Source organism: Manis javanica, chromosome 13, assembly GCF_040802235.1.
Source record: "Manis javanica isolate MJ-LG chromosome 13, MJ_LKY, whole genome shotgun sequence".
In the NCBI taxonomy this organism is placed as follows: domain Eukaryota; kingdom Metazoa; phylum Chordata; class Mammalia; order Pholidota; family Manidae; genus Manis; species Manis javanica.
The window spans coordinates 100,564,453-100,581,411 of NC_133168.1; the positions used below are offsets into that span (position 1 = coordinate 100,564,453).

General features: G+C 65.0%; 1 protein-coding gene across 10 annotated transcripts in view; it reads left to right on the forward strand.

Annotated features, from left to right (window-relative positions):
* The window catches only part of SBNO2 (strawberry notch homolog 2), a 47,055-nt gene that overhangs the window by 20,869 nt on the left and 9,227 nt on the right, over nt 1-16,959 (forward strand). For 7 of the 10 annotated variants that reach the window (XM_073220704.1, XM_073220703.1, XM_073220705.1 and 4 more), the window contains 9 exons: nt 10,658-10,819; nt 13,102-13,185; nt 13,432-13,528; nt 13,780-13,934; nt 14,011-14,144; nt 14,233-14,323; nt 14,402-14,545; nt 16,166-16,283; nt 16,620-16,725. In XM_073220704.1, the coding sequence (XP_073076805.1) occupies nt 10,658-10,819; nt 13,102-13,185; nt 13,432-13,528; nt 13,780-13,934; nt 14,011-14,144; nt 14,233-14,323; nt 14,402-14,545; nt 16,166-16,283; nt 16,620-16,725 (1,091 nt within the window). Of the gene's footprint in view, nt 1-6,941; nt 7,310-10,657; nt 10,820-10,891; nt 12,062-13,101; nt 13,186-13,431; nt 13,529-13,779; nt 13,935-14,010; nt 14,145-14,232; nt 14,324-14,401; nt 14,546-16,165; nt 16,284-16,619; nt 16,726-16,959 lie in introns of those variants that run through there. The other 3 variants (XM_073220709.1, XM_073220706.1, XM_073220701.1) reach the window with 3 other exon arrangements.

Here is a 16,959-nt window from a genome sequence, read left to right on the forward strand (position 1 = left end):
TGGGTCACAGGCCAGGTGCACATGTGGCTGGCTCTCGAGAGTAGCTGGTGCCCCTCAGCCCCCACCCAGCCCCAGAGCCCCCTGATTGCAGCTGTGCCTTTCTGGGTCCATCGGGGGCGGACCCCCAATGGGAGAGCTGGGTTGGAGGTCACATAATGAAGGATGGGGGGCCATGCCCACCATCCATCGCTCACATCCTGGTGTGGGCTGCAGGGCGGCGTCTTTCCCTGACTGCCACAGCTCCCTCCCCCGCAGCACAGGGGTCCCTGCATGTGCCACTCAGGCTCCTTGGCATCTCACAGGGGTCCCCAAGCTGTGCCGTGTCCTGCAGGTCCAAACACTGTCATGACTGTTTATGACCCAAAACAGCAGCTGCATGAGAAGTGAACCCTCTCCAAATAATAGGGAGAGATGACATTCGATCCATTCTCTTGGGGACTGGGCAGACCCCCACCCTCGCAGCCTGGTCCGTGGGGTTCTCGCTTGATGTCCGTGTTGCCTCATGGCGCCTCTCGAAAAGTAAACGCCACAAAGGTGATCGGTGGGAAGGAGCCCACGCGTGAAGGCCTGTGCTGTAATGCGACCAGCAAGCGGTGCTGGGGTTCTCGTGGTAACCCGGGTACCCCGCTGAGCCGGTTTGCTGCAGCCGGGAGCACCCGGTGCACAGCTTGGGATCTGTCTGGGTTGGGCGGCTCCAGGGGCTCAGTTCCCCTGAGCCTCAGCTTCTCCTGTGACATGGGGGCTCCTGGGGAGGGCACGGTACAGACCCGGCAGCTCAGACCCATTGGACCTGGACCAGGGCCATTTGAGCCAGCTTGCTCCGGCCAGAGCCCGGCCGCTCTGCACTTGGGGCTGCAGCATGACTGGGTCGAGAGCTGCACCCAGGGTCTGTGCTGCGGTCATCAGTCCCCCAGTTCAGGGCCACCTGAACCTCAGAACAAGGGCTTATTTGGAAATAGGGCCTCTGCAGGAGTGATTGGTTGAAGCTGGAGGTGAGGCCCCCCTGCATTCAGGTGGCCTTGACCCAGCAAGTCTTTACACGAGTGGAAGGGGAGACACCATGGGGCCACATGGCCCCGAGCCAAGGGTGCTGGGAGCTGGGGGGGGCTGGAGGGAACCTTCCCTGGAGCCTCCGTGCCCTGGGACGCCTGCCCTCCGCACCCAGGGAGAACACTCTGCTGTCTGAACTGCACCGACTTGACCACCACGGCCGCCCGAGAAGCTGTGTGCCTGGGCCCCATGGGGATGGGAGCGTGGCTGTTCCCAGGGCCCTGAGAGCCCCAGGGAGGCGGCCCTGCCGGGGTGCACATGTCATTCCATGGCCCTGGGGGCTCAGGACGGCTGTGGCTTCTGCAGTTTGCTGGCCGCTGTTGCCCAGCCTTGGGAGGCATCTGGCTGCAGGAGAGGGTGCCTGGCCGACAGCCCCAGACCCTCCCGTCCGCATCTCCTGCGTCTCCGGCCACCTGGCTCTGAGCCCCCTGTAGTTCAAGGTCCTTCCCGCTGTGTGCGCCACGCAGCTGCACATCTACACGTGTGGTCTTGTGGTGCTGCGCCGTCTGGGGCGCCGAGGCTGCCCAGGTTCTGTGGCCGCCCGTCCGTCCTTACCCGCCCATCTGGCTCTCGTGGGTTCAGCTCCCACCACTTCCTGGCAGCCCTCTGCCCAGAATCCCCATGGTGCCCAGCTGAGAGTCCCGTGAGGGTGCCGTGTCCATTTCTTATGCGCACTGGGGAAGCTCCGCCCAGTGATGCCCTTGTTGGAGGCTGCCCGCATCCACCCCGCAGACATTTACGAAGCGCCTGCTGAATGCAGCAGCCCACCCACTCTCCAGCCGCCCTTGCTGGGTGCACCTTGGACCCACATCTCCTTTCAAAGCACAGAATCCTCTTTAGGTGAAATCCAACCCTGGCGCCAGGCATGACATGCGGGAGACCAGCGCCCATTCGGGTGAGCGCCCCCAAGGCCCTGCAGCCAGCCTCCTGCACCACCCGTCACCCCTGGGCCTGTGGCCACGCCCGGAAGGAGTCCGGGCTGAGCTGGCATTTGAGGCCCTTCACAGCCAAGTCCCAACCCACTGGACCCACCACAGGCAGTGCCTGCTCCTGATTTAGACTAAACAGCATCTCCATGGTGGCCAGTCCAGGCAGGGGTAGTCTCAAAGACATCCCCATCCGGGTCCCAGGACCCGAGGACATGTCCGCTCACGTGGCAGAGGGGCCATGCACAGGGACCGGTCAAGGCCCCTGAGATGGGGGTGGCCCTGGGGTCCCGGAGCCCAGGGTTCTCACGAGGGTCCCTGTGAGGGGGGCAGGAGGTCAGGGTCAGAGAGACGGGAAGGCGCGGCCCTGTCGGCCGTGCAGACGAAGGAGGGGCCCCGAGGTGAGGCCGCGGCACCTCTAGAAGCTGGAAGAGGGGGACACGGTCCTCCTGGGGCCCCCGGAGGAGCCGGCCCTGCCCACTGGGATTTAGCAGTGTGAGGCCCGTGTGGACTCCCACCCCAGAACCTGGGAGAATAAATGTGTGTTGTTCTAAGCCGTGAAGTTTGCGGTAGTTTCTTATGTATCGAGAGGAAACCGGTATACCTTGCAGGGTCCTTGTGTGGCTCTGGCACACTCGAAACATGCTGTACTATTGCACGAATCAGAAGGAACTGGAGTGGAAAATCCAGACCTAGGCCGGGGGTGAGGAGTGAATACGAACCCACAGGCCTCAGCATACATCCTGGTGACTGAGCTTGAGCCTCGAGTGTCCTGGCAGCCAGAGCAGAGAGAGAAAGGGGATGAGCTGTGTGGCTCTTGTTGCCTGCGTGGAGGAAGCTTCTCCCCGGCTTCCCTGTGGGGTGTGGAGTGGCTCCCCAGGGTCCGTCCGCGTCCACCCCGTCTCCGGGGAGTGTGCTGACCTGTCGGCTCGCTGGCCTGTGGGTGCCCCTGGCCAGTCCTCCCGATGGGATGGTGGGTTGCTGTGTGAGGTCCTTTGCTCCTTCCCTGTCCCCAGGGCCGGACTACCGAATGCCGGGAGTCCTGGGTCCCTCCTGATTCTGCGCATGGGCCAACCCAGGTCCAGGACTATCGGTGGTGGGTTGGTCGCGCATCTGTCTGGGTTCTGACGTGGGGCCTCCAGCCTGTGTTTGCTCCTGGGAATGCGTGAGGTCAAGGCTGGTCCCCACGCTGAGACGCTCTGCCTGCTGGGTGGTCCTGGTGCTCACTGAACCGCGCAAGCCTGGGGACCTGGGCCCTCATGTGGGAGGGCACATGTGCTGGGAGGTCATCTGGAAAGTGAAGTTCTGACGCACTTTTCTGTGCATTTGAAGGTTCTCGGGATGAAACTAATTTCAAGGTGTTTGAGGCTTACAGGGAAGTCCCAGAGCTGTGCCGAGTCCCCGTGCCCTCGCTCACGCCCCCAGCCTCCTGGTGTGCAGGGGTCCTAGGCAGCTGCGGCCCACCCTCCGATGCAGAGCTCAGCTGGTGCAGCGCGGCCGGCCAGGGTGGACTGCCCAGGGGCCCCGAGGCTCAGGGGCCACTCCTGCATCAGCAGGGGGCTCCTTGGCTTGGGCTCACTCAGATGGCGTTCTGTGTTGTTGGCAGGGGTCCCCCGGCATGACTCTGTGACCTCCTCTGTCCATGGTATTGGGAGCCCCAGCGTTGATGCATCTAACCTCTGGGGTGACCGTCAGGTCGCCCCTTCCCCTCCAGTCCCAGGAGACATGCCAGGCTGGGCGGGTGTGCAGGCCCTCAGGGCGGGGTGCATGTCGTTGGCAGGCCCGTCACCCTGGCGTCCCCTCCCCACAGTGACCCAGTCATCTGTTTGTGCCCTCGGGACCACAGGCCTTGTTGTTCCCCGCCCCCGCGTCCGCCTTCAGGACACGTGTAGCCACTCGGGATGGGATGGCCCAGGTCGCCTGGGCCCCCACATCCCTGGCTGGTGATCTGCGCAGCTCGAGGGACCTCTAGGGTGTGCCAGGCTTCAGGGCGGGTGGAGTGTGGGGTTTCTTTTGTTTTTTATTTTTAAACAGATGTAATTTGCATGTCATACCAATCGGAGCTTTTAGTAAATTCACAGCTTTATGCTGTGAGAACACTTTGTGTTGGCCAGCCTGAGGAAATCACCACCTCTAATTCCAGAACATTCCATCTCCCCAAAGCAAACCCCATCCCCATGAGCTGTCACCCCAGCTCCTGCCTGGCGCCCGGCTCCCACGGGCCCATGTTGTGGATTCCCCTGCTGTGGACGTGTCCCAGAAGTGGGGTCACGTGCTGTCTGACGCTGTGTCTGGCGTCTCACCGAGCACCGTGTGTTCAGGGTCGTCCGTGAGCCAGGGCCTGGTCCTTGCTGTGGCTTCGTGGTGCTCCACGTGTGGGTGGACCACGTCATGTTTCCCATCAGTTCCTTGAACAGTTGGTGTTCCCACCCTTCGGCTAGAATTTGGTGAATCGTGCTGCTGTATAGATGTGCGTATACAGGCTTTGTGTGGGGGGTGTCTGGCTCAGGGCTGGAACTGAGGGACTTGGCAGCATCTCAGGTGCCTCCCAGCCTCATGCCTTCAGCGCTCACTGCCCTGCCCCTCCAGACCCTCTCCTGGGTTTTCCCCACCCTGACTTGCTGTCCCCTGGAGAGGGTGCTGCCTTGACACCTCCTAGAAAGGCCAGCTGGACCCCAGTGTCTTGGCCAGGCTTCGGGGGGGCCCTCTTTCCCATGCAGCAAGCACCCCTCGCACCATCAGTGGGGTGGGCAGCCACCCTGACGTCCACAGGCCTCCCTCGCATCCACCTGGTAAGGACATTTTCCATTGGCCAGCCCAGGGCTTCTGGGAAGCTAGGATGAAGTCGCGGCCCAGAAAAGCGCTTTGCAGCTCTTAGCAGCTCCCGTGCTGTGCAGGGCAGGAGGCATCGCCTGCCTGTAAATGGATTTCAGCCGGGGTGGGAGGTCTCAGCCCACCCCTGCCCACGGGTTCCCAGCAGTTCCTGTCTTGACACAGAGCAAGCAGGAGGGTTCCTCCCTAGGAAGCCTGCTGGCTCATCGGGGTCCCTGCGAGGAGGCCCCCGGCCCCGCTCCATGGTCTGCGCTGAGGGCCACCGCCCAGTGGGAGCAGAGTGGGCATCTGCAGAGGGTCTCTGTCTGCACAGGGTCTCTGCACGCAAGTGGGAGCGTCGAGAACCAGGAAGGAGGTGGGAGAGGGCGGGGAGGGGCCGAGAGACAGCGGCCGACCCACTGACGTTCTTGGAGAGGGACTCTGCAGAGAGCCCTGGGTCCGTGTCCCACCCCAGGAGCAGGCCCCTCCTGACTGTGGTGCCAGAATATGGCCAGGGCAGCGTGCTGGCTGAGCCGCTGGCCCCGCAGTGATGGGCCAACCACAGAGCTTTCTGGGGGGCTGCCCCAGCTGTGCACCACAAACCCGGTGGTTTAAAAGCAGTTATGCCTTCAGGGTTCAGAGCCAGATGTTCAAGACCCAGGTGGGGCAGGGCCTTGCCCCGTCTGGAGGCTCCAGTGAAGGGTCCTTCTGGCCTCTCCAGCTTCTTGGGGCCTCAGGTGCCCCAGGGCTACTGGCTGCATCACCCCGTTCTCTGCCTCCATCTGCACTTGGCCTCCTCTGCGTGTCTGTGTGCAGATCTCCCTCTTGGAAGGACACCAGGTGCTGGACTGGGGCCACCTCCAGCGTGCCCTCACCTGCACACATCACACGTGCTGGGACTGTTTCCAGCTGAGGTCTGCTTCGCAGGTGTGGGGTCAGGCCTCGAGCATGTCATTTTGAGGACATGATCCAACCCCTCAACAGGAGCACCCTCACCTTCAGTGTCCTCTGTAACCCGGGGATGGACAGGCCGTCTCTGGCACAGGTGTGCCATGCGGGCCTGGCCAGCAGGTGCCTGAGCCCTTCAGCATGGGCAGAGACAGGCTAAGGCAGGAGGGGAAGGCGAGGAGGGGTGCCCGAGCAGACCAGGGGGCTCCTGGTAACCTGTGGGCTGTGCCCCTCTGCGCCTGGCCAGGCCACTTGGTGGAGGGTCGGCCAGCCTGGGGGCCAGAGAGGTTCCGCCAGCTGTGCAGTGCTGGAGCCCAGGCATCGGGGACAGAGCCCAGGCATCAGGGACAGAGCCTAGGAGGGGACAGAGCCCAAGCATTGGGGACAGAGCCCTTGCAGGGACAGAATTCAGGCAGGGACAGAGCCCAGGCATCGGGGACAGAGCCCAGGTGGGGACAGAGCCCAGGCGGGACAGAGCCCAGGCATCGGGAACAAAGCCTAGAAGGGGACAGAGCCCAGGCATTGGGGACAGAGCCCTCGCGGGGACAGAGCCCAGGCATTGGGACTGAATCCACGGCTGGGCCCACATCTATCTGCTGCGATGGACCTGCAACCTCTCGCTCTCTCTGACCTGGCGCAGGGCCCGGGGTCCCCACCCTGCCCTCTGCCCGAGGCTCCTGAGCAGGTGTTGGGAGACTCATCTGGCCAGCTCCCTGCTCGTGGCTGAGTGACAGCACCACAGTCCCAGAACTGCCTTGTAAAGTGGGTTTTCTAAAAAGAAATAACAATCATTTCCTATGGGACAGGGTGCCAACATGCCCCTGTCTGCGTCCCATCCTCTACACTGGGCTGAGGGGTGCAGGGGCAGGCTCGGAGGGGAGAGAACGGGTTTCAGGGACAGCCGGACCCTGTGGCAAGGCTTCAGCAGGTGGGTGAGGCCTGGGTCCCAGAGGGAACCCTCCCGGGGGCGGGGGGCACAGCATGGCAGAGGCCCTCTGGCAAACCCAGGGTTCTGGGCAAGGCTCTGGGAGGCCAGCAAGGAGCTGCGGGCCAGACCTGGGGGTGTGGAGGGGGCATGGCGGGGCGGCCGGCCCATCTTCTCCCTGTGGCCTGGGAGGCTGTGGTCCCTGCCAGGCCCAGCTGCCAAGGAGGCCAGTTGGAACAGATCTCAGTGCACCAGCCATCTGGGGAAACTGAGGCAAGGGTTGGCGGGATCCCTGCCCCTTGGCACACCTCCCAGACCCAGGGACGGGGAGCCAGGGTGGCTGGGTGCGACCTGGCGGGCAGGCGCTGATGGCCATGTGTGGCTAGATTACGCCCCGTCCAGTAATTCTCCGTGCTCTGCCAGTAATCGCCCTGACTTACCAGGCAGGCATCATTTCCTGAAAGTCAGCCGGCCTTAGGGGAAGTAGGCGCCGGCGGTGACTAAACCAACATGCAAATGCAGCAGGGCTGAGCGCGTCCGCACAGCGGCTGTGGTCATGAGGGAGCCGCTCCGGCGGCCTTCCAGGGGACCTGGCGGCAGCGCCATGTCCCAGCTGCGCTTCTGGCTGCCACTGGCAGCCCTCAGCAAGGTAACCCTCCCGCCGCCTGCCGGCTTGCTCGGGACCTGGGGCGGGAGTTGGGGGGGCGGGGCTGGGCGGGCGGTTCGGGCCACCTGCGGGGACGCCGCCAACGCGGCTGCTGGAGGCCCCTTCCCCTCCCCCGCTCACCCCACAGGAACCGTGTGCGCCAGAGGGACGGGGTACTTGGGCACTGGGGACAGCAGGGGGTGTGCCTTCAAAGCAAAAGTGCAGTGGGCGGGCGGGCAGGGCTGCCTGCTGCCGTGGCTGCAGAGTCCTCTCTGGGGTGGCCAGGGCTCCGTGGCCGGGAGCCTCCCCCACCTGGGGAGTCAGGCGGGCCTGGTGAACTGGGACAGCCCCCCAGAGTGGCTGTAAGAGCCGGGTGGGTGCGCTGTGAGACGGGTTAGGAGCGTGGCCTTGCCCCCTGGGGGGTGGCAGGCGTGTCTGGGGTGCCGCCCAAGCCAGGTCCTGGGGGGGGCTGTGGGGCACTGTTTGGGCAGCTCTGCCAGGTCCTGCCAGCACCTCACTCGGTCCAGGGTTCCCAAAAGGCTGAGAGGCAGGCAGCACAGCAGGTGACCCCGGTCCCCTGAATTCCCGGGCTGACCAGCGGGCACCCACCGCACTCCGGGGCTGTAGCAGCAGGAGAGGGTGGGGGCCTGGGAGGGCGCCTGTGGGTTTGGGTCACTGTGGGGGTCTGCTGGTGGCTGCTGGGAATCAGGTCCTCACCCACCAGGGAGGGGTCCTGCTTGTCCCCCTTTACCTGCCCTTCCCTCGTGGAGGGAGGGACCCCTGATGACCCGCGTTGAGCCCCTTCGCCACGGAGTGCCGGCCGCCCAGGGGGCGTCTGCGGGCAGGGAGAGAGGGCCTGCTTTTAGGTAAATATTTTAGACCTGCTTTTGACTCACTGAACTGCAGGGAGAGTAGGTCAGAGACCCCGTGTGTCCACGCCCATCCCCGGGCTGTGACGCCTGAGGCTCAGTGGCCGCTGCATCAGCACTGAAGCCGTCTAACCAGCAGAAGCCTGCACGTCACTCCGGACCCTTGGGGCAGTCGCGGTGTCCCTCGGGTGGGTGACCCAGGTGGCCGGGGGTCCTGCAGGACAGCCCATTGGGGTTTTCTGGGGCTCTTTTCACGGCCGCACTGGGGGGTGGGCCTGCTTGCCTGCCGCCTTTGGACCTCCCTGCAGGCTGCTGGCCCCAAGCCCCTGGCCTCGCTGCCCCTCAGGAAGGGGTCTCCGTACTGTCCACACAGAGTGTGGGATCCCCCAGCACCACCTTTGCTAGCAGGTCCCCCCTGCCCCACTGACTTGCTGGCCCTGGGGGCTCCTGTCACTGACCAGGTTTAGGCTGTGCCCACCGGGAAGGCCACACTCCGATGTGGTCCCAGAGGGATTTTCGCACACGTGGCCGCACCCACCCTGGTCACCGCACGGGGGTCTCTGCCCCATCGCTTCACAGGGTCAGGCAGCCAGCTTCTGCCGCCCAGCCTTCCCTGGCATCTTCCACCACACTCAGTCTGCGCCCCCTGAGCCTAGCTGCTGGGGACGGAGCAGGGTCCAGAGGAGGACCTGGTGCGTCAGCAGGGCTGGACCCCCCCACCTGCCACCTCAGTTTCCCCCACAGCTGCTCTGGGCTGTTGAGTCGCTTGGCTATCATGTGAGGGCCCCAAGGAGTGTGAGCTGCTGTCTCGGTCCCCGGGCTTCTATGAGCCTTCCCAGGCCACTGCCCGTGCCTGGGCTGGTCCTGCAGCCACTGTGCTGCCCTGGCAGGGGCAGGGAGAGGCCAGTTGGCTAGAGCTTCTGGCTGCCCAGTGCGCCCTCAGCCACCTCTGCCCTGCACGTGGGTGGCCGGGGCACCCTGGGGCGGGTGGAAGGTGTCAGTCAAGGCCCCCAGCCTCCACCAGCTGACTCCACCGAGCTGGCACCAGGACTGACCCCATCCACAATTGTGCAGCCAGGGGCTCCTGCGTTCAGCAGTCCCTGGGGAGGCCACTGGGTGGACAGCCTCCCTTCCCATAGGGCCCTGCCGTCCTTTGGGTGTGACAGCCTGAGCCTTCCTTATCTTGGGCCGTGCACCCCACTTCCAGGCTGTATGGTGTCGCCTTGGGGTCCCCAAGTAATAGGGGTCTGACACCCTGATGGACAAGGGGGCCCCAGAAACGTGGCCCTCATGGGGAACTTGGGCAGGCCTGGGCGCTTCTGAAACGGGCTTGGTGACTTGGGGGGCCAAAAAGGAGGCTGCCCGGCACCCCGAGGAGCCACCTCTGCTGTGGCCTTCAGGCCCAAGTTGGTGCATCGTGGTGGGCTCCCCCTAGGCGTCTCCTCCCCAGTGCCTTTGCATCTTGGGCCTGTCCTGAGACCCCCACCCCCGTCAGCCCTGCCCCACCCCCTCCCCTTCCCCTGGTCAGTAGGATACATCCCTGCACGCCAGCTGCCTGGCCCTGCCCTCGAGGCCTGCACAGGCGAGTCGGGTAAAAGGTACCCAGCGTCTGGGCCCCCTGGCAGCTCTCCCGGCTCACAGCGTGTCCTTGGCCAAGCCGCTGGCACCCCCTGCTTAGAACACACTCCCACTGACTGCCCTGAAAGGTGCCAGGATCAGATGTCAGCATGCCAGGCCCCCCACCCCACCCCGTGGGGTGGCTTAGGGCTGCTTCACGCCCCTGATCTGGGCCTGCACCCTCCCGGCTCCTGGGCCCCCAGGGTCCCTGTCCGCAGAAGAAGTGCCCCCCACACGCCAGGTGCTTGGCCGGGGAGGGCAGGTGGCACGGGAACCCGGTGCCGACACTGACCTCCTTTGAGCGCATGCTCGCAGGCTGTGACCTTGGCAGCAGAGGCGTGGGGCCCTGAGTCGTGACCCCTGCACTGGGGAGGGGCCGGGGAAAGCCCAGGGCGACTGCCACCTGCTTGTGGTGCCACCTGAGTGGGGTCTGCCTTCCCGTGCCCCTGCCTCCTTCCTGTGTCCTGTCAGGGCCGCGCTGTGTATGCAGTTCTCGTGCCGCACGCCTCAGCACTTAGCTGGCGTGGGTCAGTGTTCTCAGAGAGCTCCGCCTGCACCCAGCACCACCACCCAGTTCCAGGACGTTCCATTGCCCTGAAGCCGCCCGTCCCCATGAGCAGTCACCCCGTCGCCTCCTCAGCCGTCACCCACGGGCCCACGTTCTGTCCATGGCTTTGCCTGCTGTGTGCGTGTCACAGAAACGGGGTCACACCGTGTGGCCCTCTGTGTGTGGCGTCTCACCGCGCCGTGCGGTCAGGGTCCGTCCCCGTGCAGTGTGGGTCGCTCTCGTATGGCCAGGGCCCACTGTGCGCACCTGTCCGGGCAGGGCGGGCGCCTGCTGCCCCTCACCCAGCCTGCCTTCCAGGATGCCCCGTACCTCGACGACCTGTCCAACGCCTCCCTCTTCTCCTCGTCCGTGGACTCCCTCTCGGACATCGTGGACACGCCTGACTTCCCGCACGCTGACAGCCTCAGCCAGGTGCCCACCATCTGGGACGTGAGCACCGGTCCCTCCACCCACGACAAGGTCAGCAAGCCCCGCGGCCTCCATGCCATGGCTGTCCCCGGGCCCCGACCCCAGCCGCTGACGAGGTCGTGGGCTGGGCTTCTCACCTCTCCTCTGGGGCCCAGGAAGTGCAGGGCCTGGGTGGGGGGCCCTTTGTGAGAAGTCTCTTTGTGGGAGCACCCTCCCCGCTGCTCCTGGTGGCTCCATCGCCACCATGTACTCGGCAGGCGCCTTCGCCAAGGAAGGAGCTGTAAGGGCTTCCGATACTGGTTCTCGTCTGGCGATCCCGCCCTCGGGACACTGGTGATGTCTGGAGACCTTTGTGGGGAGCCCCTGGCATCAAGGGGGCAGGGGCCCAGGATGTTGCTCATGCCCCACAGTGCCTAGGACACAGCCTCCCCCAGAGAATGACCCGGCCCCAAATGTCCACGGACCAAGGTGGGGACCCCGAACCAGGGAAACGTGGCTTGGGACAGAGACGCATGGCAGAGCCGGTCCCTGTGGAGAGGCAGCGTTTGGCTGAGGGCTGGAGTGGGGAGCAGCAGGTGTGAAGGCCCTGTGGGGGGACTGGCCTGAGGGGCTCCTGGGTCAGCACAGGGCCGTGTGCCCACCGACAGGGAGCCCAGGGCACGAGGCTGACAGATGGCATCGGGTCCCAGGGCTGGTCGGGGAGCTGACCCGTCTCTCAGTGCAGCAGGCGGCTCCCAGCCAGCTTCCTGCAGGGGCAGAGGGCATGGGTCATTCTGTGAAGCTCCTCCTGCGGGAGGTGGTGGGCTGGGGTTGAGGTGAGGCCAGCCTTGGGCATCCCAGGTAAGCAGGGTCTCAGGTGTGCCAGGCCCAGAAGCGAGCATGTTCCTAGGACTGGGCAGTGGGACATTGTGCATGGGAGGCAGTGCCTGGCACCCCATCCGGGCCTTTCTGCCGGGAGAGAAGCTCCTAGCCTTTGGGATCCAGAATGCTACTCAAGGCTGTGAGAGACCAGAGGTGGAGACATGGCTGGGGGCCCAGGGCGCCAGGGGACAGCCCCCTCTGTCCGCCAGCCGGGGAGTCCTGCAGGCAGCGCACGCCTGCCCAGCTGCCTCGGCTCCACAGCGCCCTTGCCTGCGCCCAGCCAGCGATCCTGGCCACCGGTGCCCCACTCCTCATTGGGGCCTGTGGGCCGGGTGCCCGTGTGGGACAGTGAGAAGGCAGCCGGATTCCAAGTCCGCACCCTGCTGCCCACCTGCCCGCCAGGAACCCTTACTCAGCCTTCCAGGAACCTGGGTCCGTGGCTGGTTGGTTGTTTTTGTTAATTCGGAAGAAAAAAGGGAGTGGAAATTGAGTATAGGTTTCTGACCTCCCTGTACATCACTTTCCATTTTATTTTCTTTTTAAAAACCTTTGGCCGTGTTCTCAGCCTTTGGAAACAGCAGAAGTCGTGAAAAGAGTCTTGTTTCCACAGACCGAGTCCCCAGGGGCCTCTTGTTGCCCTGAGGCCAGAATGGCGCACTCGCTCAGGAGGGATGCCGGCCCTGGGGTCTGGGAGTCCGTGTGGGGACAGGGTCTGGGAGGGGTCTCTCTGTCATCTTCCATGCCTGTGACTTTTAGAATGTTCCTGTCACAAACTTTACTTTTCCAAGAGCGTGTGCTGGAGTTGCACACCTGGCTGGGACCCTGCCCCGTCCTCGCCGGGTGCCCGGGGGCAGAGCGGTCACCAGAGCCAGGCTGTGTGGACACTCCCTGGGGTGGGCAGGGGGAGGACCGGGTCCTGTGCTGGCCTGACCTTGGGCTCTGGAGCTCCACCTGCCGCAGCTCAGCCCCCCTGGGTGAGACTCCTGGGTGGCCGACCTCTCCAGGGGGGGCCGTGTCCCTGCCCACATAGTCCTGTACAAGCCGGGGCTCTGGCCGGTTCACCCCAGAGGAGCCGCCTCCCTGGGGGCTGAACTGGACCCCAGGAACTGAATGAAGCCATTCAGGGGGAGACTGGTGTGCCCACCACACCAGTCCAGGTCCCAGCGGTGGGCGGCTGGGTCTGCGGGGTGCCAGCCCCCACCTGTCTAGCCTAGGACAGTCCTGCTGGCTCTCGACCCACCTCAGGCGGGTGGGGCCCTACACACAGTGGGTCTCTGCCAACAGTCCCTACAGAGGCCTGCCCTTGGCCTAGACCTTGAAGGGCAGGGGGCTGCTGTTCAGCAGAACGAGCCGGGCAGGCAGCGGGAGGGCAGTGGGGAGAGCCCCGCGGCTGGCCAGGGCCCCTGGGGGCACTCTCTCCCTGTCTCTGGCCTGCGGGCTCACGTTCACCCTTCCCGCCCCCACCCCTCCAGCTCTTCCTGCCCAGTGGCCCATTTCCAGTTCTTGAGGATCCTGCGACCTCGCTCTCCAGCACCCCTCTTCTCGTCAGCTACCAGGTGAGCCAGGTGCTGCCCCAGCAGTGGGTGCCTGCTCTTCCTGGGGAGGAGAGGGCCACTCGCGCTCAGGCACCTGCCTACAGGTGGGGAACCCGAGGCCCCAAAGGTGCCACATGGGCGGGGGGCGGGGGGGCAACTCTCCCCTCCTCCGAGTCACTGCGCAGGCAGGTGCACCAGGCCCCTGCCCCGGGGAGGCTGGGTGGGCTGGGCGGGCAGGACTGTGCCCTGATGGTGCGCTGCCACCAGGCTCAGAGTCAGCCGGAGGAGGAGGACGAGGCGGAGGAGGACGAGGCGGAGGAGCTGGGCCACGCAGAGACCTACGCGGACTACGTGCCATCCAAGTGTGAGTGTGGCGCTGCTCCGCCCCCCAGGGGAGCCCCTGCTGGCGCCCCCCGGCCTGTGTGGCCGTCCCCTACTGCTTTAGGAGCAGAGCTGTCCAGTCACACGCCCTTCCCAAGAAGCCCAAGGCGGTGCTGACCCCCCAACCCAACTCCCACACCCTCCTGGGAGCGCCCCCCTGTGCACCCTGCCCGCCTGCAGCCCACCAAGAACCCCCCAGCCATGCCCTGACCCGTCCTGGTCACGCCCCTGCAGCCAAGGTCGGCAAGCAGCACCCAGACCGCGTGGTGGAGACCAGCACGCTGTCCAGCGTCCCGCCGCCGGACATCACCTACAGCCTCGCCCTGCCCACCGCGGACAGCGACGCCCTGTCGGCCCTGCAGCTGGAGGCCATCACCTACGCCTGCCAGGTAGCCCAGGCCTCCCACCGGGGCTGCACAGCGTGGGGGACCCGCCAGGCCCTGACTGCGTCCCCTGGCCCCACAGCGGCACGAGGTCCTGCTCCCCAGCGGGCAGCGGGCTGGCTTCCTCATCGGCGACGGCGCAGGCGTGGGCAAGGGTCGCACCGTGGCGGGCATCATCCTGGAGAACTGCCTGCGGGGCCGGAAGAAGTCCCTGTGGTGAGCCCCCAGCCCCACGCGGGGGGTGGAGGCCGGTGGACTGCGGCCAGCGGGGAGGGGTCCGCGACTCCCACACCTGTGCCTCCAGGTTCAGCGTCTCCAATGACCTCAAGTACGACGCGGAGCGAGACCTGCGGGACATCGACGCCCAGAGCGTCGCTGTGCACGCCCTGAGCAAGGTGGGTGGGGGTGCCACCCCGGGGGAGGGTCTGGGGCCCCGCAGGCTGCGCCCCCACGTCGCCCCTCTTCTCCCCCAGATCAAGTATGGCGACAACACTGCCTCAGAGGGCGTGCTCTTCGCCACCTACTCTGCCCTGATCGGGGAGAGCCAGGCGGGCGGGCAGCACCGCACACGGATCCGGCAGATCCTGGAGTGGTGCGGGGAGGCCTTTGATGGCGTGGTATCCTGGCTGCGGGCTGAGCAGGGAAGGCGGAGGAGGGGCGGGGGGCGGGAGCAGCCGAGAAGGACCTCCAGGCGGGGGATGGACGGGTCAGGAGGCTGCAGGTGGTGGCGACTGTTGCCTGTCCTCCTTGGTGGAGCTGTCTTGGTACAGGCTGGGATGGGGTGGCCGTGACACGGTGGGGAGCGGGGTGGGGTGGGTGGATGGCCAGGGCAGGGAGGGCTCGGCTGGCGGGCGTTTGGGGGGCCCGGCACATCCTCTCTGCCCACCTGCTGGTGCGCCCAAGGTACGGGCAGGGAGGCGCCTGGGAAAAAGCCTCAGGACTGCAGAAATTTCTCTTTGCCTCCTCTCTGAAAATGTAAATAACTTTGTCTTCTGATGCTACCAAGCTGCAGAGAAGCCGAGTCCAGGAAAGTGCGAGGCACAGTAGGCCTTGCTCACTAACACACTTAAAGCAAGAGCGGGGCCTTCCTGGGCTGGCACGCCAGCTGGCACCGGTTTTGGGGTCACCGGCTTCGGGGGTGTCTGCCCTGGTGCATCTAGAGGGCTCTGGGCTGCAGGCGTCACGGGAACCCGCCCTTGGTGCGCACAGCCGCCTCCCCGGTCGGTGCTGGGGCACCCCAGTGGGACTAGCAAGCCCCCCCCAGCACCCCGCCCTGCCCAGGGCCTCCACGCTGCCAGCTCCCTGTCTCCGGGGCATTCTGGTCGCTCCAAGCCCCTGTATTGGAGGGTGCCGTCTCCCCTTTATCTCCGTCTCCAACACTGTTCTCACAAGGGCCCACACCCAGCCCTCTCCGGGAGCCTCCTGCCTCTGGTCTCAGTCACAGGTAAGAGGCACCTGGGCTGCGTGTGCTTTCAGTTCACCTGGGCTGCGTGTGCTTTCAGTTCACCTGGGCGAGTTTACGGGGCCGCTGTTCAGTCAGCCACTGGCTTCCGTGCAGGTCAGCACCCATTTGCCATGAGGAGAAACCCACGGCCACTGGGGGCACCACACAACCTGAGGCAGATGACAGCATATTTTTAAAAAGCATTAACATCCTATCCCGAGGGACTGGGTGCCGAGCACCAGACCCGGTTTCTGCAGGCCTTTTTTGTGTACGCATCGCGAGTCTGTGTGCACACGTAGGCACCAATCTGTTCCATTTTTAAGGAGTTTCCTGAGAAGCGTGTCTGCCTTTGAGTTGCTTTTGTCCCCTTAAAATACTAACTTTCTGCACCTTCTCCTTTATTTCTTCGGTATTGCTTGTACAACGGGGTCATCCCAGACTTAAACACACCTGTGAGAAGAATCACAGGGGAGGCCCAGGACCTCCACCCGGCTCCCTGAGGGGACCGGTCACAGCCCACCCTGCTTACCGGGGGGCCCCTCTCCCTCCTCACGGGCGTGCGTGTCTGTGTCAGCACCGTGTTGAAGGGTCTCGCTGCACACTACATACCGTCAGCAGGTGCAGGGGCCCTAGAGGCAGTTTCCACCTGCCCTGGTAGCCTCAAACACTCTGCGGCCAGATACCCCCACCCCAGGTGCCTCGTCAAGTTCCCCTCACCAGGAAGGGGGTCCCTGGGTCATGGGACGAGCTGGGGACCCACTTTCCAGAACAGTCCTTAACCCCACCACACCAGATTGTGTTCGACGAGTGCCACAAAGCCAAGAACGCCAGCTCCACCAAGATGGGCAGGGCCGTACTGGACCTGCAGAACAAGCTGCCCCTGGCCAGGGTGGTATATGCCAGCGCCACTGGTGAGGGCCTTGGGGGCTGCGGGCGTGGGGTGCCTGACCTGACCGCATGCGCCCCGTCGGCGACATCTGCCCTGCCACAGCCGTGGGGCCTCCCGCACGCCACCAGTGCCTTGCCCGTTTGCCCCTGCTGCTTCTTGGGCCGCGGGTACCTGGCAGCCTGGCCCAGATGCAGGGGGCCTTGCCTCTGCCAAACGGCTTTAGCCCCTCAGCGCCCTGGCTGTGAGGGCTTCCCTGAGAGCCTCAGGCCTGGGACCTGCCTGAGACCGTTTCTGGGGCCGTGTCCAGCAGCTTCCATGTCTGGGTTGGGGGAGCTGACAGCAATTCCCCAACCGCCAGGTGCCTCCGAGCCCCGGAACATGATCTACATGAGCCGCCTGGGCATCTGGGGCGAGGGCACACCCTTCCGCACCTTCGAGGAGTTCTTGCACGCCATTGAGAAGAGGTGAGCATCCTTTCCTGCCCATGATGCAGGCGTGTGGGGTGCCCCTGCTCCCCACCCCGCCCTCCTGCACCACAGGGATCGTAAAAGACTACCCCATCCTCTCCCTGCTTTCCTGAAATGCTCAGCACACCCTCGGCCCAGGCAGATAAGAGCTCGGGGCCTTTGCATCTCTCTCTCCTCACCCTGCACCTGGCCAGGGCTCAGGTCTGGGTGTCAGCCCCCGACACCCATAAG